At 69.9% G+C, this 24,429-nt stretch overlaps 4 protein-coding genes across 8 annotated transcripts in view; all 4 read right to left on the bottom strand.

Annotated features, from left to right (window-relative positions):
- The window catches only part of KMT2D (lysine methyltransferase 2D), a 28,617-nt gene extending 21,285 nt beyond the window's left edge, over positions 1-7,332 (bottom strand). The window contains exons 1-15 of the mRNA XM_069806143.1: positions 7,200-7,332; positions 5,362-5,444; positions 5,111-5,243; positions 4,783-5,012; positions 4,593-4,699; positions 4,336-4,498; positions 4,032-4,197; positions 3,807-3,921; positions 3,544-3,710; positions 2,506-3,407; positions 2,091-2,219; positions 1,144-1,994; positions 780-893; positions 275-385; positions 69-173 (exon numbers count right to left, since the gene is read on the bottom strand). Coding sequence (XP_069662244.1) covers positions 69-173; positions 275-385; positions 780-893; positions 1,144-1,994; positions 2,091-2,219; positions 2,506-3,407; positions 3,544-3,710; positions 3,807-3,921; positions 4,032-4,197; positions 4,336-4,498; positions 4,593-4,699; positions 4,783-5,012; positions 5,111-5,243; positions 5,362-5,410 — 3,342 coding nt within the window. The 5' untranslated portion in view covers positions 5,411-5,444; positions 7,200-7,332. The remainder of the gene's footprint in view (positions 1-68; positions 174-274; positions 386-779; positions 894-1,143; positions 1,995-2,090; positions 2,220-2,505; positions 3,408-3,543; positions 3,711-3,806; positions 3,922-4,031; positions 4,198-4,335; positions 4,499-4,592; positions 4,700-4,782; positions 5,013-5,110; positions 5,244-5,361; positions 5,445-7,199) is intronic.
- A 1,274-nt stretch (positions 7,333-8,606) lies between these two features.
- On the bottom strand, positions 8,607-10,814 carry RHEBL1 (RHEB like 1). Of its 4 annotated transcripts, XM_069806141.1 has the most exons (8): positions 10,545-10,692; positions 10,158-10,229; positions 9,855-9,922; positions 9,669-9,751; positions 9,491-9,547; positions 9,360-9,407; positions 9,170-9,254; positions 8,607-9,087 (listed from the first exon to the last, which is right to left on the bottom strand). In XM_069806141.1, the coding sequence occupies exons 1-8, from the start codon at positions 10,594-10,596 to the stop codon at positions 8,998-9,000; spliced, it is 555 nt and encodes a 184-aa protein (XP_069662242.1). In that variant the 5' UTR covers positions 10,597-10,692; the 3' UTR covers positions 8,607-8,997. The 4 variants fall into 4 exon arrangements, with proteins under 4 accessions (XP_069662242.1, XP_069662239.1, XP_069662243.1 ...); XM_069806138.1 differs by lacking the exon at positions 9,669-9,751 and having other exon boundaries at positions 10,545-10,814; XM_069806142.1 differs by lacking the exon at positions 9,360-9,407.
- A 257-nt stretch (positions 10,815-11,071) lies between these two features.
- Positions 11,072-15,788, bottom strand: DHH (desert hedgehog signaling molecule). Its single transcript, XM_069806137.1, has 3 exons — positions 15,273-15,788; positions 13,224-13,485; positions 11,072-12,556 (listed from the first exon to the last, which is right to left on the bottom strand). Exons 1-3 carry the CDS (start codon positions 15,582-15,584, stop codon positions 11,889-11,891), a joined length of 1,242 nt encoding a protein of 413 aa, XP_069662238.1. The 5' UTR covers positions 15,585-15,788; the 3' UTR covers positions 11,072-11,888.
- A 1,854-nt stretch (positions 15,789-17,642) lies between these two features.
- On the bottom strand, positions 17,643-23,792 carry LMBR1L (limb development membrane protein 1 like). 2 transcript variants are annotated; one of them, XM_069806130.1, is made up of 17 exons: positions 23,612-23,792; positions 21,799-21,883; positions 21,454-21,490; positions 21,132-21,271; positions 20,938-21,041; positions 20,739-20,865; positions 20,551-20,619; positions 20,249-20,313; positions 20,044-20,119; positions 19,835-19,918; positions 19,524-19,600; positions 19,366-19,443; positions 19,197-19,273; positions 19,023-19,113; positions 18,670-18,736; positions 18,419-18,580; positions 17,643-18,336 (listed from the first exon to the last, which is right to left on the bottom strand). In XM_069806130.1, exons 1-17 carry the CDS (start codon positions 23,681-23,683, stop codon positions 18,278-18,280), a joined length of 1,470 nt encoding a protein of 489 aa, XP_069662231.1. In that variant the 5' UTR covers positions 23,684-23,792; the 3' UTR covers positions 17,643-18,277. The 2 variants fall into 2 exon arrangements, with proteins under 2 accessions (XP_069662231.1, XP_069662233.1); XM_069806132.1 differs by having other exon boundaries at positions 19,197-19,270.
- Positions 23,793-24,429: the final 637 nt, after the last annotated feature.

The following is a 24,429-nucleotide window of genomic DNA, read 5'->3' as shown; positions in this document are numbered from 1 at the left end:
GGGTCCCCAAGGGGCACAGCACGGTCCTGCCCACCCAGCGTGGGGCCAGGGGTCCCACTCCCCCTCACCTTGCTGTTGACACAGTAGGGGTGGTAGCACTGGGAGCACTGGGAGCAGGCGAGGAGGTGCCCCTCGGCCCCGCGCCCGAAGCTGCCGCACACCACGCACATGTCCTAGGGGAGAGAGGCTGTTAGAAGAGTTGGGGGGAGGACAACAGGAGCTGATGGGGGACAGAAGTCTGTCCTGTCCATCTGTCCTGCAGCACCCCGGTTACCTGCATGAGCACAAACTTATCGGTGTTGGAGAAGAGGACGACCGTGTTCTGCATCGTGTCGTCATCGTCCTCATCCTCCTCCTTACTGGGTGAGCTCTCCACGTCAGCAAGCTGGGAACAGAGGTGGGGGGGCTCAGCACTGAGGACTCCCACTCTCCGTGCAGTTTTGGGGGGGGTCACCAGCCACAGTCTGGAGCCAAACCAGGGGGGCACGGGAACACATAGGGGCAGCAGACCCCCTGCCTGCCTGCAAACCAGCCCCTCCTGGGGGGGGGCAGCTCCACACCAGCCCTATCCCTGTAGGGTGAAACCCCCAGACCCACAGCACAGCCCCAGGCAGTCACCTCCCCCCCAGGACCCCCACCCCGAGGGCTCCCAAGCCTTTCCGAGGGACTGGGATGGTGGGGAAGGGGATAGGGGAAACGCTCGGCTCTCAGCCCTGCCACCTAACAGCTTGGGACCCCACCCCCCCCGGCCCCCCACCTCTGCCCCAGCCCAGCCTTACTGCTAGGGTGTCAACGGATGAGGTGGTCGACTTCAGGCGTGCACGGCCCCGGCCCCGGCCCCCGTGGGACCCACCTCGGGGGCGCCTCCGCCCGGGGAAGCTGCTGCTGCGACCCTATGGCCAAGGGGAGAGGGCGGTTACAGCAACCCAGGGAGGGGGCCCCGACCGGACCCCCACCACGCATCCCGGCCAGGACAGGGGCAGCGGAGGGGCACGGCCCCCATCCCACCCCCCATCGCGTGCTCGGCCCTCACCTACTTGCCGCAGCGGCAACCCGGGGAGGGGGGGCACGGCCCCGGCAGGGCAGGGAGGGTGGTGGGGTCCCCCCCTCCCGAGATTGGGGCTGGCAGGGTTCCCCCAATACCTGCTTGACACGGGAGCGCCCCGGGGAGCTGCGCCGCCGGCTCTTGTCCCCATCCCCCTTGGCAGCCGGCTCGAAGAGCAGCGAGTCATCGGTCTCGGCACCCAGCGGCAGCGATCCGGCGTCCTCCTTCTGCAGGCTGGCGTCGGCCGAAGCTGGCCCCAGCTCGAGGGACAGCGAACCCCCACCCTCGGGGTCCGGGGAGCCCAGCAGTGGCTCCGAGCCAGGGAAGCTGCTGCTGGTGTCCCCCTGGCTCAGGTTGGAGATCTCATTGAGGATGTCGGGTCGGGGGCGCAGGGCTGGGGGCTCGGGCCCCCCCTCGTCCCCACGCCCCAGCAGCTTCTCCCCAGCAGCGCACACCTCCATGGGGGTCTCAGGGCCCAGCTCCTCCGGCTCCAGGAGCAGGGGGGACCCCTTGGCTTCGGCATCCCCCCCAGCCCGGCCTTCCTCCAGCGCATCCTCCTCACTCAGCGGTGGGGAGCTCCCACTGGTGCCCTCCCGCTCCAGCCTCGGTGCTTCTTCCTCCTCCTCCTCTTCCTCCTCAGGCAGGCCAGGGAAGGACCCCAGCTCCGGGGCTGGGCTGGCATGGGGGCCATCTCCAGGGGGGCTGGCTGGTGACTCCCCCTCACCACCGGCTGTCTCCATCTCCTCATCCTCGGGGGGCTCGGCAGGGGCCAGGGTGCAGGCAGGTGAGCCCAGGGGGGGTGGTGGGGAGCTGGGGGGCTCAGTGTCCATGGCAGTGCCGGGGCTGCCGGGGGGCTCGGGCAGGGCTGGGGTGGGCGGCTCGGGCACCTTGTCCTCCTTGGCGTCAGGCAAGGGGTCTGGGGGGTGGGCAGGTGAGATGGCACGGAGATCTGGGGGAGCAGAGAGGAGGGGACGGTGAGACAGAGCCCTCACCAGAGACGCACACACATCCCCTTCCCCAAACTCCAGTGCATCCCCAAACCCACCTGGGGGAGCCGGGGGTGGGGGTGCCGTCTCGGGGGGCAGTAAGGGCTCCATCTCCATCTCCTCTTCAGGGGGCACCTCTGGGGCCAGGGCTGGTGCTTCCTCTGCCACAGCCACCTCAGGAAGGAGACCTGTGGGATGGGGCTGCAGGTGAGGGGGGTACACAGGGGTCCCCTCTACTCACTGTGTAACCCAGCTTGGGGCTGAGAGGCAACAAACATTGCCTTGGCCTGGCCCAGGGACCTGCCACCCCCCCCACGTACCCCCAAAATGGGGCACTGAAGCACAAAATCAGGGTCAACAGGTTGAGGGTCACACAAGACCAGTGCTGGGAAAGGACCCAGGTATGGAACCCCCACACCCATGGGAGTCAATAGGAGGGGAAAAAAGGGACAAACCCAGAGGTCCCCCATTTACCTGGTGGCTTAGGGTCTTCCTCGGGGGGCAGCTCGCTGGGGAGCAGCTCTTCGGGGGGCAGCTCGTCAGGGGCAGGTTCTTCAGGGGGCAGCTCATCGAGGGGTGGTTCGTTGCGGGGCAGCTCATCAGGGGGCGGTGGCTCGTCAAGGGGCAGCTCGTTGGGGGGTGGCTCATGGGGGGGAGACTTGTCAAGGGGTGTCTTGTCGGGGGGCAGCTTATCGGGGGGTGATTTGTCAAGGAGGAGCTCGTCGGGGGGCAGCTCGTCAGGGGGTGACTTCTCGAGCGGCAGTTTACTGGGGGGCAGCTTGTCGAGGGGAGGTATGTCAAGGGGCAGCTCGTTGAGGGGCGGCTCATCAAGGGGTGGTTCACTGGGGGGCAGCTCCTCAAGGGGGGGTCTGTCAAGGGGCGGCTCGTCAAAGGATGGTCTCTCGAGGGACAGCTCATCAGGGGGTGGCTCCTCGGGGGGCAGCATGAGAGGAGGGGGCTCCTCAGGGGGCTGCACGAGAGGAGGCGGCTCCTCAGGGGGCTGCACGAGAGGAGGGGGCTCATCGGGGGGCTGCACGAGAGGAGGGGGCTCATCGGGGGGCTGCACGAGAGGAGGGGGCTCCTCAGGCGGCTGCACGAGAGGAGGGGGCTCCTCAGGCGGCTGCACGAGAGGAGGGGGCTCATCGGGGGGCTGCACAAGAGGAGGGGGCTCATCGGGGGGCAGTTCATCAGGGGGCACCTCGCTGGGGGGCACCTCCACAGGGGTCGGCTCGCCAGGAGGAGACCCGCCATCACCCGGGGGTGCCTCCTTGGGGTCATCCCCCCCAAGCTGTGTCTCCTCATCGCACCCTGCAGGCTCCGGCTCAGGCGGGGGGACGGGCACATCCGTCAGATCGCTGCGATCAGGGGACGCCAACCTGGATGGGGGGGTACCAGGTAAGGGGAGTGGGGCTCAGACCACCCCCTCCACGGGGCTGCGGGACACGTCCTCCCACCTGCAAAGGGAGCACCGAGCCCAACACCCCACCAACCAGTCCCCCCATCCCCACTCACATCTGGGCAGGTGGGTCCGGCTGTGGCGCGTGTGCCGGCACCCCACAGGCGTCCTCTGCGGTGCGGCGCTGCTGGCAGCCCTCGCACACTGAGTAGCTCTGGTACCACTGGCAGCCAGGGTCGAGCCCTGCCGGGCGCCGGCCGCAGTCCGAGCAGACCCGGCAGTTCTGGTGGGGGACGGGGGGAGGCAGAGGCATGTCAGGGGTAGGCAAGGGGGAGTGGCTAGGCACTCCTGTACCCCCCTCAGAGAGAACGGGGCGCACCTTGCACTTCCAGGAGTCAGCGGGGAGGCCCTCGATGGCCGGCTCCATGCAGAAAGTATGGTAGCCCTTGTCGCAAGCCTCACAGACCAGCATCATGGAATCCTCGCCGGGCTGCCTGCGGGGTGCAGGGGCAGGGATGAGGCCTGCATCCCCCTCCCGTACACCCCTCATTGTCGTCCGCCGTCGTGCGCGTCCCCCCCCCCAGCCACAGAGGCGCAGGCTCACCTGCAGGTTTGGCACACTTTGCACTCAGGGCACTGCCAGCCCGAGCGCTTGTGGGGCGTCAGGGCAATGTCCAGGCAGGCCCCGTGGTAGTGCTGTCCACAGCTGGTGCAGAAAACCAGGTCCCGCAGGTCACCCGGCCCGTCGCACACTGAGCACCGGGCGTCCTCTGAATGGAGACAGAGGAGGGGGCTGTCAGGACCACCCTCTCACTGGGCTCTGCCCCCTCCCTGGGACCATGGGACCCCCCCCTCCAGGGCAGGAGGGGACCCAGCACCCAGGGCTGGTGGTCCCAACCCACACGCACCCATCTGCACGGCCTCGGCCACGTGCTCAGGACAGAGGAGCCGGAGGGTCTTCATGGACTGGAAGCAGCCGCTGGCGGCAGCACAGGGGAAGTGGTAGAGGCGGGGGCAGCCGGCCGCCCGGCATGGGATGGTGGCCCCCATCTGCCGACAGTGTTCACATTTCTGAAAGCGGAGGAGCCCCGTGGGGTCAGAGATGCTGCCCAGGGCCAAGCTGAGCCCCCACCGCCGCCCCCCACCCTCCCCAGGACCCTCTCACCTGTGAGATCCCTGAGAAAACAGCTCTGCTCACGCCGGCCAAGCCCGCCACCTCCTGCCCCACGCCGGCAGACCAGGCTGCACACCAGCGGTGGACCCAGCAGTGCCCTGTGGGGAAGGGGCATCAGGGACGGGGTCGGAGGACACCCAGGGTGGTGGGACAGGGACCCCAGTGCCGTGACCGCACTCACCTGTCGGCTCAAAGAGCTGCGCTGGAGTCACCCGCTCAGAGAAGCCGATCTGCATCAGGTCGTCACCCACCGGCTCCAGCTCCGGGGGGGACTGGCCGGGACCCTCGGGGGGCTCGTGCCCCACCAGCTGCTCAGGCCAGTCGGGCGCCGGCTCAAACCGCTGCAGCTCCCGCTGCCCGTGCGGGCTCCAGTCCCCACAGTTGCAGAGGGCGCAGCGGCGGGCCGGCGTGCTGGAGGAGGGGGGGGACACACGGACACAGGGGGTGTCAGAAACACCCGGAACCCCCCCAACAGCTCCACGACATCCCCTGAACCCCCTCGTTCTCACCTGCCAGCCTGGGGAGGTCCCTTTGTGTCCGTGCTCTCCGGCTCCGGCCCCGGCCCCGCGGAGGCTCCTTCGGGGGGTTTCAGGGGGTCCCCCTCCGCGCTGCCCATCTCCTCCGAGGCCACGGCCCCATCGGCTGCCAGGAGAGAGGCTGTCAGCCACCGCGGGGTGGGGGGGGGACGACGACAAGAACCTGGCACCCTAGGGTGGGGGGGACAGCACCAGCCCCCCCCAGCACCCTGCCCTGGGCTCACCTGGCGCGTCCGCGTCCTTCTGCTCGCTGGGCGGCTTCTGTTCGTCCATCCTGCCTCCGGCGTCCCTTGGGGGAGGCCCGCGGCTGGGAGGGGGTGAGATCTGTCAGCACAGGGCTAAAGGGACCCTTCCCCGGACCCCCCCGGGACACCCCCCCCACGGGACAGGGCAGCCCCTTCAGGCCGCTCCCCCTGAGGCAAGTTTGCAGGGTCTCAGCCTGGCAGAAACATCACTCCCTACACGTACCACGAGCGGGCGGCAGGTCCCGGTTCCCCGGGGGGGGCGGTCCACGGGCCCCCGTAGCCCACAGACGGTTCCTCCCCACTCCCTCCAACACCCACTGGCCCCCCCAGGTGTCTCCCCCAGGTCAGGGTGGGGATGACACAGCAACACCCCGGGGCAGTCCCTTCCCCACCGACAAAGCCGCGCGGGGGCCAGGGGTGCATGACCTCAATTAAACCTGGGGGAGGGACGGGGGGGGGGGTCGACCCTGGCACCACCGCACACCAGCACCCCAGGGGGTCACTGGGACCCCTAAGGAACCACCCGGACCCTGGCAGCACCAGCTCTGGGGGGGGGTGGGGAAGAACCCTCAGTGTCCGTGGGGAAACTGGGACACCCCCCCCCGGTGCCCCCCGCCACAGGACTGGATGGGATTTGGGGTGCAGCAATAAAGCAGGGTACCTGGGGTCCCCTCTGCCAGCACCCGCCTGTGCCTCAGTTTCCCCAGGCACAGCACTGATCCAGCCAAGCCCACGCAGCACCAGGTGGGGGTGGGGAAACACAGAATTGGGGGGGGGTCACCCCCAAACACCACAACCAAAGCTTCGGGGGGGGCCATATCCCCTCCTACCGGTACTTCACATGCACCCTATAATCCCGGGGGGGGCCAAGAGGCTGCAGGGGGACACACATACACGACAGCAAAGGAGACCCCAAATCCGCCTGCGAGCCACGCGCGAGGGAGGGGGTCCCGGGGGTCCGGCCCTCCCCCCCCCCAGCTCCACACACCGGCACCCTTCCCACCCCAGAGCACCGGGGGGGGGCGGGGAACGTGCTAGGGTAGCCCCCGGCACCCCAAAACCCCCACTGCCCCCCCCCGAGACGCCGCGGGGGGTTCCAAGAGAGCCCCTGACCGGGCACAGCAGGGTACCGGCGACTGCCCCCCCCCCCCCAAGCAAATCCCCTCCTGTTCCCCGCTGATCCCGGGGGGGGGGGGAATTAGGGCCGCCCCAGAAGAGCCCCGGTGTGCACCGGGGCGGGGGGGGTGTCGGTGGAGGGGCCCTGCCCGCGCCCCCGGAGGGGGGGGCGGCTGAAACACCGCGCCGTGGACGCCCCCCCCCCACCGCCGCCGCCGCCCCGGTGCCCCCGGGGCCGCGCTTCCCTCCCCCCCTCCCCGGTACAACCGGGCCCTCCGGGGGAAGTGGGGGGGGAAGCCGAGCCAGCCAGAGGCCCGCTGCCCCGGCCCGCCGCGGCCTACCCCGAGCACCGGCACCGGGGCCACGGAGCGCCGGGCCCGGCCGTACCTGCGCTCAGGCGGCGGCCCGGGCCCCACCGGCTCCCCGGGAGGCGGGCATAACCGGTACCGGTGACCGGTAGCGGACACAAAGGGAGCCGGGGACCGCGCTCCGGGCTCCGGCCACCGGGGGAAGGCCCGGCCGGGAGGAGGAGGAGGAGGAGGAGGCGGCGGCGGCGGCGAGGCCCGGCCCGGCGGAGGCGGCGCGGCCTGGGGCCGAACGCGAGGCCTTTCCCTTCCGGGGCCACGGGGCCCGGTCCCGAACGCGCGGGAGCCCCGGTGGGGCCGCTCCCCGCCCCCCCCCGTTCCCCGCCCGGCTCTTACCCCCGCGGCCGCCCCCTACGCCGACGGGCCTCGGGGCGCGGGGCGGACGGTGCTCCCCGGCGCGGCCATTTCCAGAGGAAAGTAGGTCCCGCCGCCCGCCCCCGCCCCGCCCCGCCCGCCCTACCCTCCCGTCCGTCCCGCCGGGGCCGCCGCGCTGAGCCCTGGGGGCCGCGGCCGGGGGGGGGCGCGCCGCGCCCGCACTACTTGGCGGCGGGGGGTTCGGGCGGAGGGAGACGCGGCGGGCGCTGCGGCCGTTGGGGGGTGTGACGGCGCGGGCCGCAGCGCACGCTGCCGGGAGGGAATCCCTCCGCGACGCTTAACCCCGACGGCGCCGGGGCGGGCGGCGCGCACGTGGGCACGGCGGGGCGGCACCGGGGAACGGCGGTGGCTCCGCCCACCAACCCCCCCCACCCCCCTTTTTCCCCGCGCGGGGACCGGAGCGGTCCCGCGGGTGTCCGTGGGTATCCGTAAGGGAGAGCTCCGCTCCCGGTGTCCCCGGGACCAGCCGCCGTTTTCCCGGTTCTTGGCTCCCGCGCTGTGCCCCGAGCGGCGTACGGGAACGGCCGACTCACGGTACTCGCGTGCTGCCGACACGCGGCTTTGTCCCACGCGTAGGGCAACACCAGCTGCCCGTAGCCCCTTCCCCGGTACCGGGCAGTTAGGGCCACGCACACGGGAAACCCCACGCGTGGCGTGGACCCCCAGCCCGGGGCGGGGGGAGGGGGGGGGTACAGGGGCCAGATCAGGGCGGCGGCTCCGCTCCCCGGCCCCGGGACCCTGCTCCGGTGGGGCGGGGGGGATATGGCCCGGGGTCCCCCCGGTCACACCCCAGGAGCCCCACTCCGGGACCCCCGGGGCAACCAAGGACAGGTACAGGGTGGGTAAATGTCCCCCCCCGTGGGAGTCCGAGCCCCCAGACCCAGAGTGCAGGGCTCGGGGGGGGGACAGACCCCCACTACCCCCCAGTCTGCAACATCCCAGCCCCCCAGCACCCACTCCCCTCTCCACCCCAACGCTGACTATGGGGGCACAAAGCAGCAAACCCCCCCCCCTCACCCCAGCACCCCACTTCCCTCCTCAGCAGCTCCCTGCTCCTCTCTTAACAGCATAATTGGGTAATTAGCAGTAATTAGCCTGACTGGGTGGAGATAAGCCACATGGGGAACCACAGCCAGGCTGGGCACCCCAGCACTGCAGAGCCCCCCCCACCACTCACCCAGCCCAGGCTGTGGTTTGGGGGGGGGGAATGGGGCTGCAGAGCCCCCCAGGATCCCAGTGACAGCCCGGGGGGCTCAGCCCCGCAGTGCATTTGGGGTTGGGGGACCCCCACATGCTGCCTCACCTTCCTTCCCCCCCTCCCAGGGCAGAAGCAGCCCCCCCCCAGCCCCAGCCCGGGCTCTGAGGGGGTTCACAGACAAAACAACGTTTAATTGTTCCAGCCCCGCGGCCCTGACTCCCACGAGCGGCGGCTGCCAGCGCGGCACAGCCGGACCGCAGCCCCGCGCCGGGAACAACACCCGTATTCAGCCCCGGCTCCCCACCGTGTCCTTGTGCGTGGCGGGGAGGAGGGGGGCGGGGGGGGGGGACAGCAGCTACAAGCAAGGGGTGCTCCCCAGCTGGGATGGGACCCCAGCCCCGCTCCCAGCCCCTTGTGAGCCCCACAACCTGTGCAAAGGGAGAGGTCCTGTACAAAACAGTGGGACCACGTGGCCCCGGACCCCCTAAAGCCACCGCTGTGGTCTGGGGGAAGGTCCCATGGGAGGTCTGCCCCATCTTGGGGGTCTGCCCCAGGCAGGGCTCACATCAGGCAACAGCCGGTCGATCTGCTGTAGGAGTTGTCCACCCGGTCAATCTCCTCGATGATCTTCATGAAGATCCCCTGGGTCACCTGGGAATGAAGGGACATCAGCCCTGGCACCCCGGGGACCCCGTTCCCAGCCCTGGGTGGGATACACCACCCTGCCCCAGACCTGGCTCTCCTTGGCCGAGGTCTCGAGGAAGATGGCCCCCCACGACTCCGCCAGCCTCTTCCCTTCATCCGTCTTCACCTCCCGGCTGGAGACACAGCAGGGACAAGCAGGGTGGGCCACCGGGTCCTTGGGGAGGTGGGGGGGGGGACACGACAGCAAGAAGGGACAGGACCCCCAGAGCCCTCCTTACCTCTGCAGGGACAGGTCCGCCTTGTTCCCCACCAGCACCACGGGCATGCTGCAGGCATGGGGAGGGTGAGGGCCTGGCCCCCCCCTTCCCCAGGCACCCCCCCACGCCAACCCGGGAGGGACAGCACCTACCGTGTCTTCCCCCAGCTCTCATACAGCTTGTTGTGAAGGGTCTTCACCACCTGGAAGCTGTGGGGAGAAGGGGAGATCTGGGCGCTGCCCCCCACCGGGGTGTCCTTCGTGTCCCCCCCCCCCAAGGGGACCCATCCCTGAGGGTGAGCCTGGCAGGGGGGGTGGCTGTGTCCCTCACCTCTGCAGGGAGGTCACCGAGTACACCAGGACGTAGCCGTGGATGCCGATGACGAAGGAGTGGGGCAGGATGGTGTACTCATCCTGGGGGAGGGCAGGACCAGTGCCAGGGGCAGCTCTGGGGCCAGCAGCCCCCTTGCTCCCCCCCCCAGGGCCCCCCTACCCCAGGACCTGTCCCCAGCCTTACCTGCCCGGCTGTGTCCACCAGTTGGAGCTGGAACTCATCCTTGCCCACCACCACCATCTTGTTGTAGGCTGTGGAGGTGGCACCAGGTTAATGGGACCATCCGGGACCCCTGCACCCCCCCACACCCCTCCACACCCCCTTCGGGGACCAGCATCCCCTCCATCCCACTCCGGGGGTGCCTCAGCCCCCAGCACAAGATTTTGGGGCACAGCCCAGAGGCGCAGACATATTGTCCTCATCACCTGTGGCCCCATGGAAAGGGGGGACCTCAGGCAGGCAGCCCCCCCACTCCCCCCAACTTACTGCTCTCCACCGTGGGCTCGTAGCATTCCACGAACTTCCCCTCCACGAACTGGTGGGCCAGGGAGGTTTTGCCTGGGGGGGGAGCGGGGGGGGTGGGGGTCCCAGCATCATCCCGGTGCAGGGGACCCCCCTCCGGGGTGATGGGGCCTCCCGAGGTGGGTGTCCAAGCTGAGCACGGCCCCACAGCCCCCACCTGCGGTGGGGACCCGCCGTGTTTTGAGCCCACAGCCCCGCCCCCCCCCCGGTACACCCCCAGCAGTGCCCTGTGGGGCAGCCCCAGTCCCACGCACCGCCCGGGCATGGCCCCCCCCCGCCCCGAGCCACACGGGGCAGAGGTCACAGCCCCTTCCCACCCCACCATGAGACACCCCCCCCCCCCGCACTGACCCACGGCGCGGTACCCGAGGATGAGCACTTTGCGGTAGCGCACCAGCGGCATGACCCGCGGTGCGGGCGGGCGCGACACACGGAGCTATAAACCGCCCGCCGCGGCGAGCGGGGGGGCGGTGCCGCCGCCACTACACCGGTAACCCCACGTGACCACAACACCACCCGCCCACCCGCTTCCATTGGCCACGCTGCAGCGGCGGGGGTGGGGCCCTGAGGACGGCGCAGGCGCGCTGGCCGCCGGGGTTCCATTCATGAAAACGGAGGGAACGGCCGAAGCCACGTGGTGGCCGCACACCTGAGCGGGCCGCGGGGGGGGGGGTGTTCGTCCGCCTCCTACCCCACCCCCACCCCGGCCCGGGGACCCCCGGAAACACCCGCACCCACCTCCTGCTCTCCGAGATCCCCACCCCGGTCTTCCCCAGCCCCAGAGACCCCCAGCCCCCCCGGGGATACCCCAGTCCCCCACCTCGGGATGCCCGGCCTTGCGCAGTGCCCCCAGCCACGGCTTCTCTGGGGTCATAAAGTCTCTTTATTTACCCAAACAATTAAATAGTAGTATTTCTTTTGGTTTTTTTTTTAAACAGAAGTGGTTAAAAGCAGGCTGGCCCCCTGCCCCGCGGGGTTTGGCCCCGCTGCCAGGGTGGGTGGGCGGGCGGGGGGGGGGACATTTATATTACCATTTATAAATAGAAAAATAAAACTCTCAAGCAGGACAGGTTAGCGGTTAGCGCGGTTAGAGCCGGGCCCAGCGCAGTGTGCCCGTGCCCACGGCAGACACCCCGTCAAGCTGCCCTGTGGCACTGATCTGCGTGGGGTCGGGGACGGGGACAAAGCAGGTGATGGAGGGACAAACCCAGAGCTGGGGGAACGGGCAGGAACTGTTGCCAGGTGCTTGATGTTGGGCTGATTCGGCATCCCCTGGGCTGGATTTGGCGCCAGGGTAGGGTCCGGCGGTGCACAGCCTCAACTTGACAGGCAGCAACCCCGGCCCCAGCCACAGTGGTTAATAAAGCAATAAATACAGGGGGAGCGTGCAGGGGTCCGGGGGTGTTGGGACCCGGCCAGGCACCCAGCAGTGCTGCGGGGGGGACTCTGGGACGAGGGAAGGGGCTGAGCCCAGGTCCCTGGGCCACCCCGTGACTCCCCATCCCAGGGACCCTGTCCCTACCACCCCACGCTCCTGGGCAGCGCTGAGCCAAGAGGCACCCCAACTTCCCCACGGGGCCAGGGGTGCCCCTGTCCCTCATCCCTGGGTCCAAGGGGGGGGGCCCGGGGCCAGAGCCCCCTGCTTCCAGTGTGCGGCATGATGTGCAGTGTGGCGACTGGGCGGGCCAGGGACCCCTATGCCTGCAGGGCCTCGTGGCCCAGCACACCCCCGGCCAGCCGGTAGAGCAGGCGGGAGTACCAGTGCATGCCAGCCTCCGGTGCCGTCCCGTTGCCCGCCTCGGCACGGGCAGGCAGCAGCGAGAGGAGCCCGTGGAAGAGGCGGAGGGGGGCGAAGGCGCGGTGGGCCCAGCGATGGCTCTCCAGGACGGCGTAGCAGGATGCCAGCACCCCATTGACCAGCAAGGTCCCGTGGGAGGTGAGGGGGGCGAAGACCCCCACGCCGTCCTCCCGCGAGACCCTTAGCACCCGTGCGGGGCGCAACCCCTGCCCGCCGGCCCCGTGGGCCAGTACTGCGTCGCCCGGTCGCACGCGGCGGGCGAAGACGGGCAGGAAGGCGGCTGTGCCGTTGGCCGCCCCGCGGGCCGCGAAGACTAGGTGGGACGGGGTGAGAAGCAGCCGGCGCGCCGGGCTGGCCGTCTCGATGGCCACGAAGGAAGTGCGTTGGCCCAGGTCGCGGTCGAGGAAGAGCAGCACCTCGGTGGGCACCAGGCGCCCACCCGGCTCTGCGCCCAGCACCCAGTCGCCCTGGCGCAGGTCGGCCAGGCCCCGGCTCTCGCCGCTCTGCAACGTCACGGTGGCGTGGCCGGGGAAGCAGCCGCCGGTGCGGACGGCCAATGAGTTATCTGGGTGGATGGAGAAAGCCGTGGGTCCCCCGTCCCTGCCGGCCACCTCCATCGGCCATCACCTCCAGAGGGGAAACGGCCCAGTGCGGAGCAGCCCCCCTGAACCCCCAAACCACCCCCGGAACAAAGCGGGTATTTTCCGAAGCCCCCCCTGGTTCCTGTATGCTGCTCCCGGGGAGGCCAGTCGCTGCAGGGCCCCTTTGTCCGCCCCGCACTGACGCCCTTTGTTCAGGGCTGGGGACGGTGACATTTACGGCCACTTTCACTTTCTGTCGATTGTCACTTCTGGGCCGGATGGGGGCTGCCGGCCGGAGCGGCCACGGGGCTGGGGGCCACGGGCTGGGCCGCGGCCATCCGGACCGGCTTAACAATCCTTGCTGTGCCCCACACCGGGAGCTGAACCGCGAGGGTGGCTCCGGCTGGACAAAATTTGGAGGGGGAAGTATGTTTTTTGCCAATCTGGTGGCCGGAAAGGCCAGGGGGAGCTGGGCTGAGGCCAAACATAGGCTGAACCCATTGGAGCCAGACACCGGCCGGAGCAGGACTGCATCCCACATGGATCCGGGATGCCAAGGGGGAACAGAGGGAGCTGCGGGGCCACAGGCTGAGATGCTTTATGGGGATGGCAGCACCCCACCCCGACGGCAGCCCCCTCCCCGCGTGGTACCTGCTTTGACGGAGACGTGGACGTGCGCCTTGGATTCGTAGTAGACCCAGTCGAAGCCGGCCTCCACGGCCAGGCGTGCCAGCATGCCGTACTTGTGGCGGTCACGGTCGGAGGTGGTGATGTCCAGCGCCCGGCCCTCGTAGTGCAGCGAGTCGGGGAGGTGGTGCCCGTCCTCGTCCCAGCCCTCCGTCACCCGCAGCTTCACCCCCGGCCACATGTTCATCACCGCGATGGCCAGCGAATTCACCCGTTCCTTGCAGCGCTGAGGCGGGGGGACACACACCAGCACCGGTGTCACCCCCAGCCCCACTGCAGCACCAGGTCCCCTCCCAGGGGGGGATTCCTACATGCAGATGGATAGATGGACACTGGGCCTGCACAGGGCTTGGATGGAGCCCAAAGGAGCTGCTGGTGGGGGCAGATGGTGTGTGTCCCCCCCCAGGGCGCAGAGAGGGGCACGGCCGAGCTGCCCCCCCCCGCCGTGTGGGCGAAGGTTGAACGTTAACATGCCCCGGGGTCCTGTGGTGGAGCCGCCTCTCCGTGCAGGCAGCCGGGCAGAACGGGCAGGGGACCGAGACGGGGACCGGGACGGGGACCGGGACGGTGTCACCTTCCCCGTGGCCACGGCCATGACTGATTAACCCGGCGAGGGGGGCTGTGGGGCAGAGCTGGGGGTGTACCTGACCCTGAACCAGACCCGAGTCCTGGAGCGGCACCAGGGCAGGGGGGCTCAGCGCCGGCCAGGCAGGGTGGGGAGCAGGGCCTGGGGCGGGGAGCGGAGGGGGGGTGCAGGACACCAGTGCGCAGAGCAATAGTGGGGGGTCCTGGGTGGCTCCGGGGTCCCTCTCCCCACCATCATCATCATCATCACCGACGTGGGGTGCAGGGGTCGGGGTGTCCCCCCCCATTACCCCTGCAGCCCATGAGGTCACACCATCCCTCCACACCCCGGTGCCCCCCTCTCCCCCCCCTGCAACAAAGCCGCTCCCGGCAGCGTGGGGCAGCGGGGGCGGGAGTGCGGGGTGCGGGCCCGGGAACGGCCGAGCCGGGGGGGTTGGAGGGGGGGGGTGGCGGCAGCGACGGGGGGGCAGGAATGCGCCCGGCCCGGCCCGGCCCGGCCCGGCGACAATAGGCGCTTTTCCAGCCCGGCGCTGACCTCAGGCCCCGGGAATGCCGGAACGGCCACAAAGGGCTCTTTCAGCCACCCGCACCCCGGGCCGGCTCCGTGCCCGTGGCCCCGAACCGGCCCCGGACCCGCCCCGCCCCCGCCGCCCCGGTCCGCGGGAACGGCCGGGGCCGCCTGGACCATTCGCAGCATCCCCCGTCGCCATGGCGACAGCGGAACCGTCCCTCGTCATGGCAACCGTGAGCATCTCGACGGGGGAGCGGTGTATCCCGGGCTCCCGCCGGTCCCGGATCCCTCCCCGCTGACCGGCTACCGGGACCGGGCTGCGGGGGCGCTGGGGGAGCGGAGCCGCCGGTACTCCCGTACCCCTGGTACGGCCGCCGGACCCCGCGCAGCCCCCGGCCCGTTAATCCCCGACGGCGGGTTCTTAATACCCAACGTGACGTGACCACCCAGTCCCGGGGCTCCGGTGCTGCCGCGTCGCCGTCAAGGGCCGGGGACCGGGACCGGGACCGGGGACCGGGGCGAGGCACAGTGTGCCCCGGGAAGGTCCGTGTGCCCCGGGACGGGTCGGTGCCTCCCCGGGGGTGGGTAGGTGCCCCCCGGGGAAGGGTCGGTGCCACCCCCAGGGGAGGGTCGGTGCCCCCAGGGGAGGGTCGGTGCCGTCCCGGGGATGGGTCGGTGCCCCCCGGGGAACGGTCGGTGCCGCCCCGAGGGTGGGTCGGTGCGCCCCGGGGAAGAGTCGGTGCCCCCCGGGAAGAGTCAGTGCCCCCCGGGAAAGAGTCGGTGCCCCCCGGGGAAGGGTCGGTGCCCCTCGGGGAAGGGTCGCTGCGCTCCCGCCCGCCCCCCTCCGCCTCCCCCGCCGCCCCCACGTCCCCGCGCCCCCGGGAGCGAGACCGGGCCGGGTCGGGCGCAGCCCCCACCTCGGTCATCAGCCGGTCCGCCCCCGTGTTCTCCTCGTCCTTGAAGATGATGTCGGGGTTGTAGTTGGGCACCAGGTCCCTGAAGCGCTCCGAGCCCCGCAGGACTTTGCCCTCCGCCTTCCCGCTCGCCCCCAGGGTCTGCTCGGGCACGTTGGGCACGAATTGCTTGTAGAGCAACGGCGAGAGCTGCCGCCGCCCCAATCGTCGCCGCCCCACCGGACCCCGGCCCGGACCGCAGCCTAGCACCGGTACGGCCAGGAGGCAGGCGGCGAGGCCGAGCAGGCCGAGGGCGAGCGGGTTCCACCGGGGCATCCCGGTCGCCGGGCCCCGTTGCCTCCGTGGGCCCCGTTCAGTCGCCGGGGGCACGGGTGGCCGGGGCGGGCATGGTCCCGGTGCGGCGGCCCCGGGGCTTTTAGAGGGTCGCGGTGCCAGGGGCGGGTCGGCGCCGTTTCCTTCTCACACCCACGGTCCCGTCGCCGCTGCGGGAGCCGCGGCCGCCCGGGACGACTGACACCCCCCCCCCCGCCACACACACCACCACCCCCCCCCCGCCGGTGCCGCCACCCACTCGGAGCGCGGCGCCCGGGCACCGGGACGGCCCCCCCCACCCCCCGCCGGCTCCGCGCCCACGGGCCCGGTGCCCCCTCGCCTGGCACTGCACCCCGGTCCCGGGGATTCCCCCACCCAGCCCGAGCCTCCGGGGAAAGCTCCTACCGCTGTGTCCCGGCACCGGGCACTGGGCACCGGTACCCCGCACCGGGCACTGCCCCGGGACTGGCACCAGGCAGTGGGTTCCTGGCGCTGCCCCGGAACCGGGACCCGGTACCCCGCTCCCGGCGCTGTCCCGGGACCTGTCCCAGCGCCCCGATCCCGTCCCCCGCTTCCCGTCTGAACCCTGCGCTCCAGTACCGGCTCCTCTCCCCGCTTCTCGCACCGCACTCCGGTACCGGGACCCCCCTTATCCCGCTCCTAACGCTGCTCTTCTGGTCCCGGGACCTCTCCCGTCTCCTGTCACCGCCTCTCGGGACCGGGGACCCCCCCCCCCCACTCCTGGCGCTGGTCCCGTTCCCGGCCCCTCTTCTCCTACCGCTGCCCCTGGCACCGGGGACACCCGTTATCCTAACGCTGCACCGCCGATACCGGCACCTGCTCCGTTCCCTGGCACTACCCCGCTCCCCCCCTCTTCGGTCTGACCCCCGGTACCGGTACCCGTTCCTGGCCCAGCCCCCGGTACCGGTTCCCCTGGGGTACCGGTCGGCACCGTGCGCTGCCCGCGGCCGTCCCGGCCGGGCTCCCCCCACCTGCGGCCGCTCGGCTCCGCCGCTGGGCAGCCCCACCGGGCTCCGCCTCGGACCCGGCCCCCGGGAGCGGCGGCAGCGGCGGCCACATCCCCCGGGGCCGCCCCCGCCGGGGCCCCGCCACACTGCCCTGCCCCGGACAGTTCCCCCCCCCGGGGCCCCGGGACCGGGGCACCCCCGGGAGGGGGCTCCACCAGGGATCGAGGCACCCCCGGGACCGGGACCGGGCTCCCCCGGGGACAGGGGCACCTCCAGGAACAGGGGACCCCCGGGACCGGACTCCCCCAGAACTTGGACCGTGCCGCCCCCCCCCCGGACCCCCAGAGCTCCCTGCGAAGCACCCAAGGGTGCTGAGGGTCCCGGTGAGGGCAAGAGGCAGCAGCGGGGGGGTGGGGGGAGGCATGGAGAATTGAGACGGGATCGGGGTGGGGTGGGGGACCGGTCCCCCCCCCCGCAGCCCCAGTGCCAGCCCGGGGTGACTGGGAGGGGAGCAGGTCGCGGGGAAATCGCGGGCACCGCTGGCCTCATTTCCTGCAATATAAACCAGGTTTCCTGCGCTTCCTGCTCAGCCCCGGCCGGGGGGGGGTTCGGGGGGGGGTTCGGGCCCCCCACCCCTACCATGGAGTGTGGGGGGGGGGCAGCCTGGCTCAGCCCCAGCCGGGGCAGGATGGGTGGGGGGGGCCGGTTCCCCGGGCAGTTTCCGCTCAGGCCACACGATCCGCCCCCCTCCCCAGAAGCAAAGGGACAGGAACCCCCCCCACCCCTCCATGACCCTCACTGGGGGGCAGCTCAGCCCCCCCCCACACCCCAAAACAGCCGGGTGCCACCCTGACACCCCCAGGGTTCCTCAGCCCAGGACAGGGAGCTGCTCTCACCTTCGGCCCTTCCTGGAAGAAGCTCGTTAGCCCCAGCCAGGAAGAGGGTTAATTATGGCCCCCAGGGAAAGGGAAGGGAGGGGAAGGCAGGATTGAGACCCCCATAGGCAGGGAACCCCCCCTGCTCAGTCCTGCCCTCAGGGGAAATAAAACTTCCCCAGTTCAGATATTTTTATATAAAAAAAGAGACTGTTTATTGCTCCAAAAAAGTTCCGTGGTAACAGAGACCCGACAGACTCATCACACCAACCTGCCAGGGGGGTTGGGGGGGGGCAGCTTGTCCCCAGTGCCCCAGGACCTTCCAGCCCTGCTCCTCCCTTGGGGACCCCAAAGGCCTTGGGGCAGGGGACAACCAGTGCCCCCCAGCAGCCCCAGGATGACATGGGGACGAGGTGTGGAGTGACTGGGCAGGGGGGCACGGGGCCCCCGCTGTAGTGTCATGACAGTCCCTGGGGTGGTGGGGGGACATTTAAAACCCAACTGCACCCCAGGGAGCAGCTGGGGCAGCACTGGGGCAGGGTAGGGGGGGCCCAGCTGCTCTTGCATGAGGTATGTAAACAGGGCAGGGGGGCTGCAGCCAGCGCAGCCCCCCGGGGACCCCGTGCCCCTGGGGGGGCTGTAACGGGGACGTGGCTCAAGGACAAGGCTCAGTAGCACAACAGGCTGAGATAGAGGCAGGGGGGGCAGACCGCCCCCCCCCAGGTCTTGGCTCTCCCTGGGGGGCTCTGACATCCCTGAAGCACCAGCCACCATCAGGGCTGGCTCTGTGGCTGGCAGCCATCCTGGGGGGGCACCACAGTGTGGGGGACACACACATCCCTGTCCCCCAGCCCTAGCAGGGTTTGCCGAGGGGCTGGGAGCGCGTCACGGGCAGCGGCAGCTTGTGCAGACCTGGACAGAGGGAGAGCATGAGAGCTGGGGGGGGGCGGGATATGGGACACCCCAGCGCCCGTCCCCGTGTCCCTGTCCTCACCAAAGGCGCAGATGAGCTCGGCCTGGACGGCCCAGGAGACCCTCTTCACCAGGCACAGGGTGGTGAGCCCCGCGAACCCCATGTTGTAGAGGAAGACGATGTAGAAGTTCCCCAGCCAGTTGAAACGGCCAAAGTCCCCCAGGAGGTCGAAACGGGTGATCCCTGGGGGGGGGGGGGGTTGGTGGTCAGGGCACCTCAGTCCTGGGGACACCCCAGTTCTGGGGTCACCCTGGCCTCCCCCAGGGGCTCACCCAGTGTCCTGGAGAAGACGGGCAGGGCTGAACTGAGCACCAGCAAGGAGACGCAGTTCCCGATGATCTGGGGGGGGAGGAAGGAACGTTTGTCAAGGGGGGGGGGTTGCAGTGCTGCCACAGGGCCTGGGACCCCCCCCCCCAAGCTGGGGAAGGGGCTCCCCAGTGCCAGACACCCACCGGGACCCTGCCTGCACCCAGGGCTGCACCGGAGGCAGGGGGAGGTGGGGGGGGGGGGACACGACACATGTTGCCCTTGCATGGGGACACCGCACAGCGCACAGGGACACACACAGCCATGCACTGTGGGGATCAGGGGTCCTGCACCCCCAGTCCCAGCCCAGCACTCTCACCTTGGTGAGGGGGGTGTCCTGCCGCTTGGGGACCAGCCGGGTGAAGAGGGGGGAGCTGTAGAAGCCCACAACAGAGGAGACCATCAGGTAGCTGCGAGGGGTGTTAAGGAGGAGAACAGGGTGGGATGGCCCTGGGGACAGCACTGGGGACACGAGTGCCCGCCTGAAGGATACAAGATGAGGACGACCTGCAGGGCAGCTCCGAAGGAACCGAAGATGGAGAAGGAGACCTGGCCCAGGGACGCGTCCTGCTCGGAGAGGAGGGGGCACGTTGTGGGGGAACGGTCCCCAGGCCAGCATGGGACACGGCTCCTTGCTGTCCCCTGTTCCCCCACCCAGGTACCTGGATGCCCCGTGGCATCGCGGCATCGTCCAGCAGCAGCTCCAGGACGTGGAAGCAGACGATGAGCACGGAGATGCCCTGGGAGGAGCAGGGAGGGAGTGAGGGTGGTTGGGGAGGGGGACAGGACGAGCCCCAGCCCCCTCAGGAGGGACACTCACCGTCAGCGCCAGGAGGCCCAGCATGGCCAGGGGGTAGCCCAGGTTCCTCTGCCAGGGCGACGCTCGGTGCCGCAGCTCTGCAGGGTGGGGGGACGACGTGCCCGGGTGAGAGGGGAGCACAAGCCCCCACCCCAGGGCAGGAGTTGGAGAGGGGCCCTGAGGCGCCGGGACAGGGTGTTACAGCCCCCACCCCACTTCACACCCGCCCTCCCTCCATGGGGCACAGGCTCCCAGGGAACCAGTGTTCCCAGTGCCAAGCTGGAGAGAACCCAGGCGTCCTGGGCTTGCCCTCCCCCCCGCAGGCTCCTTACCCAGCTTCCGCCTCTTGCTCCGGATGGCGAAGAACTGCTCCCGCAGCAGCTCCACGTTCAAGTTCAGCCAGCAGGAAGCTTTGCCTGCCAAGGGAAAAGACACCGAGGGGCTCATGGGGGTTGAGGGCTCCCATGTGGTGGGGCAGAGGGGACCCCAGTCTGCCCTGAACCCCCCCCACTCCTGGCTAGCAGCCGTGCTGGGCACCCACCGGAGGAGATCCTGCGGGACACGGCGGCTTCCTCGAGCCTCGTGCAGCTCAACTGCTCATCCAGGTCTTCTAGGAGCTGGTGATGGGCGAGGAGCCCGTGAGCAGCCGTGAACAGCACCCCGTGCCCGGGATGGCAGACCAGGCAGCCCCGGGGACCGCAAGCCCCCAGGCTGGGGCAGTGGGACCCAGGGGGGGGACACCTTACCCGAGGTTTCACCAGCAGCTTCCCTGTGACGGTGAACATGGTAGAGAGGCCGAAGGGGGTGCACACTGCGGTGGGAGGAAAGGCTGAGCAGGGGGTGCCCCGGTATTCTAGCCCTCCCCACACCCCCACAAGGGTCCTGGTCAGGGGATGGGTTCTCAGCCCTGCACTGCAACCCCTCCAGACCCCAGCACCATTTTCAGGGAGCAATCCCTGCTCCCAGCCGGGCACCCCGGGGGACCCGCACCCGGCACAGGATGGGCCACCAGGACTGGGGCACCTCTGGGAAATGTCCCACAACTCACACAGCAGAAGCAGCATGCCAAAGAGCGAGATGCAGGAGTAGAGGTAGGGCAGGTAGTATTCCCAGAGGTCTGTGGAGACAGCAGGGTCAGACCAGTGGCACTGGGCATCCCTCCTCCCCTTCAGCACCAAGGTCTGATCCTGCCCGGCTGGAGCCAGGAGAGCTCCAGTGCAACCCAACAGCACCCACCATAGAGCGACTGGCGACTGGCCGCGTTGTTGCTGACGATGGCGGAGGCCACCCAGACCATGCCCAGCACCAGCAGCGTCAGCAGCAGCAGCACCACCGACGTCTCATACACCCTGGCCATGATGCCCTGCGGGAGCAGAGTTAGAGAGGAGCCAGCGATGGGGGGGACCGGGGAGGGGACACCCACAGGGCCACCTACCTTCTTCGATCCTGCAAAGCCCTCCGACTCGGTGAAGAAGTAGGCAAAGGGCATGAGGAAGACAAGGGACAGATTGGAGAAGAGGAAGACCAAGTTCCAGAGGCCTGGAGGGGGAGACGGTGTGGGGTGAGCTCCCGGGGGGCAACCCTGACCCGCACCCCTCAGGGCACCTCGGGGCCACCCCCTGTACCCACCATGGACGAGGGACCCATTCAGCCACTGGATGTAGTAGTTCTGGGGGAAGGAGAGCAGCACCTCGTTGCTGATGATGGAGAAGGGCAGCAGGAGGACGGCGCCCAGCGCCACAGCCAGGGTGAAGGTGCACAGTCCCAGCCTGCGGGAGAGCTGAGAATCAGCTCCGGCACTGGGTCTGGGCCCCCACGGGTGTCACAACCTGGTCACAGCCCCCAGGGTCACCGACCCCAATGGGCTGGGGGGACACGGTGTCCCGGCCGGGCAGGGAGAGGAAGCAGCCGAGCATCCCGCAGGCAGGGAGCAGGATGGGCAGGAACTTACGCAATCCTGTTGACAGCAGCATCCTCGTCATCATGCACTGCGGGGGGAAAAAACTCAAACTAATGGTACTGGGAGAGTCAGGGCTGCCCGGAGCATTGCTTCCTGCCTGCTCCCCTGTCCACTCCCAAACCTGCCCCTGCCCCCAACATTCCCAGGGAGTTTGGGCTCTGCTCCCTTCCAGTGGCAGCTGAGGAGGTACCCCGCAGCGACCGATGCCACAGCAACCCAGGTTGCGGTGGGACCGGGGCTCCCAGGGGAGGCCGAAAGCGATGGAGGAACAAGCTCCGGAGAGGCTGAATGTGGCTGCCAACGGCTGCCCGGCTCCAGCAGCTCCTGCCCTCCTACCTGCCGTGAAGTCTGTGTGCTTCTTGAAGTGGGTTATGATGAAGTGGCAGAGGATGTAGAGGCTGACGAAGAGCAGGGCGCAGATCTGCAGGCAGAAGTGCACGGGCAGCGCAGGCAGGCCTGGAGGGCAGCCACTCCCACCCTCGGTGGTGCCTCTGGCCCCAGGGCCCATCAGCCTCACCCTATTTATTTTTCCACTCCTGGCCCTGGCTACACCCCACACACATACTTGGCCCTGCCTGTGCATGGGGGCTGCACCCAGGGCTCACCCACGGGTGCCCACAAGCTGCCACAGCACCCGGGCCAGAGGAACCCAGGGGGTCTGAGACCACGGGGAGAGCCCACCCGGCAGCTCTGGGTCGGCCTGTGCTGGCAGAGCTGGAGGTTTGACTCCGTGGGACACCCCTGCACTCCTTGACCCGCAGCTCTCGCCCTGCTGGCACCGGCACCCGGCAGAGCTGCAGGAACAGCCTTGAGACAGGCGCCAAGGCCGGCCGTGGTGTCCCTCCCGCCCCCGCCGGCACACCGAGGTCCAGCCGGAGCAGGCGACGTTCGAGGAACACGGTGACCTTTCATCCCGCTGGGTACGCGGCAGGATGGGGAAAGGTCACCCGAACCTGCCACCTTGGCACAGGAGGAATGGAACAGCTGTGGCACCTCCCTCCTGCTTGGCCCGGGGGGCTCAGCTGCCCGGGGGTCCCCAGGATCTAAGTGGGGTGGCAGGGAGCCCCGGGAGCCAACCCAGCTCCGGACCCCCGGAGGGGCAGTGCCCAGCGGGTCCTCTGGTTCCTGCTCCTGCCCAGGGAAGGGTCTCAGGCTGTGGGTCCCCTCCTGCCCCAGGCTGTACCCCGCAACCCAGAGCTCTGCCTGGCTGGGGGACCCCCAACACCTCCTGCACTCAGCAAAACGGGGCCGAGCGAGCTCCACGCTGGCTGCGCTGAACCACGAGCTCCTGGGTGAGACGTGGCTCCCCAGGACAGCTTGGAGGGATGTCTGGGGAGCTCCAGGACATAGATGCTGGGCTCTGGCCACCAGTTCCTCCCCGCAGACACCGAATTGGGCTCTGGCAAGGTGGTCCCGGCACTGCTGGTCACAGCCCACCTGGCCGCCCCGCATGCAGCATCCCGGATGACACTTGGGAGATGCCGGGACCCTAACGCCTGGGTCTTTCCCATCCCTGAGCCTGCAGCAGTGGGTGCCGTGGCCGGCAGAGTGGGACCAGGGGAGCAGACCCAGCTCACGGTTCAGAGGGGTGAGGGGGGGTCTGCAGGGTCCCTTCGCCCTGACACCAAGCACCCTGGGGAGAGCTGCTGGCCTGGGGGGCGCAGGGACAGAACCAGGAGCCTGGCATGGGTCTGATCCGGCTCTGACATCGCTGCACCCCAGCACCCCCGACCCTCCCGCTCACCCAGAGGCTCCCAGTCGGGGCAGGTGGGACCCAGGCCTGGGGGCTCCAGTACGGCGGGACCCCAAGTCCCGCGGGGGGTGGCCGGGATGGCACAGGGGCTTGGCAGCAGTGGGGCCGGACCTGGCAAAGGGGTCGCGCCAGGGGCTCGGCCCAGCCCCGGGACCCCGCTATCTCCGGGGTGCACGGCAATCCACCGGGGCTCTGGCACCGATAAGGGCCGGGTGTGGGGCACAACAGCAGCCGGGCCCCAGAGCCGCCACTGGAGATCCCGGTCCTCCCGGCGGGGGGGAGCTGTGGGCTTCCAGCCCCAACCCACAGCACCCCCACGGTCACACCAGACCCTCCCCCCCCCCCCCCAGCCCCGTCCGACGCCCCTCACCGCGGCCGCGGGCCTCCGGTACTCACTATGCACTCGCGGACCCTATCATGGAAGAGCTGCTCCCGTACGGCCAATGCGTCCTGTTCCACAGGGGCCATGTTACGGCCAGCATGGCCGGATCGGGTCCGAGCGGCGGGCCGGTATTGCCGGACCGGTGTTACCGGGAGAAGCACCGAACCGCGCCGAGCCCAGCCCGGGCTAGGTGGCCCCGCCCCTCCCCGCTCGGCCCCGCCCCTCGCGTCCGCTACCCGCTACAATGTATCCGCGCCCGCCACGGCCTGAAAGGGCCCCCGCCAGGCCCCTCCTTCTCTCCTCCCATTGGTCCCGGGAAGTGAATGAGGCGTTGCTCATTGGTCGAGAGCGACGCAGGGCCTTCCGATAGGCTGAAGGAACGGCCGTACTCCCGCCCGCCGCTCCCACGGTGGGGGGGGACGGGACTGCAGCTCCTGCGTAGCCCCCCCCGGGTGGGGGGCGGGAGCCGGGATTAGGCGCAGGGACAGGACTAATCCCCGGACTAATCCCCCGGGGGGGTTAATCCCCGCTAGGGCCGAGGAGGGGGGCAGGCCCAGGCTGCCTCAGCTCTGGGGGTGGGGTGCTGTAGCTCACCAAAACCAGGCAGCAGCACCCAGGGTCCCCTGGCAGGCCCCCCCACCCTGTAGCACCCAGGGAGGGGTGGGGGTGACTTCACCCCCCCCCCAGGGAAGAGAGGAAGGGCTGGCCAGAGCCAGCTCCAGGCAGGAGCACTGCCATCCCCGCCATCTCACTGGGCACAGACAATAGGGACACTCTGTTCCCATGGGATGGGGCCAGCTGGCCCCCGGCGAGCTGCAGGGCGCTGACACAG

This window comes from Haliaeetus albicilla, chromosome 18 (genome assembly GCF_947461875.1).
Source record: "Haliaeetus albicilla chromosome 18, bHalAlb1.1, whole genome shotgun sequence".
In the NCBI taxonomy this organism is placed as follows: Eukaryota; Metazoa; Chordata; class Aves; order Accipitriformes; family Accipitridae; genus Haliaeetus; species Haliaeetus albicilla.
Note: the sequence above shows the minus strand (reverse complement) of the source record. Positions and strands in the feature narration are given on the sequence as shown.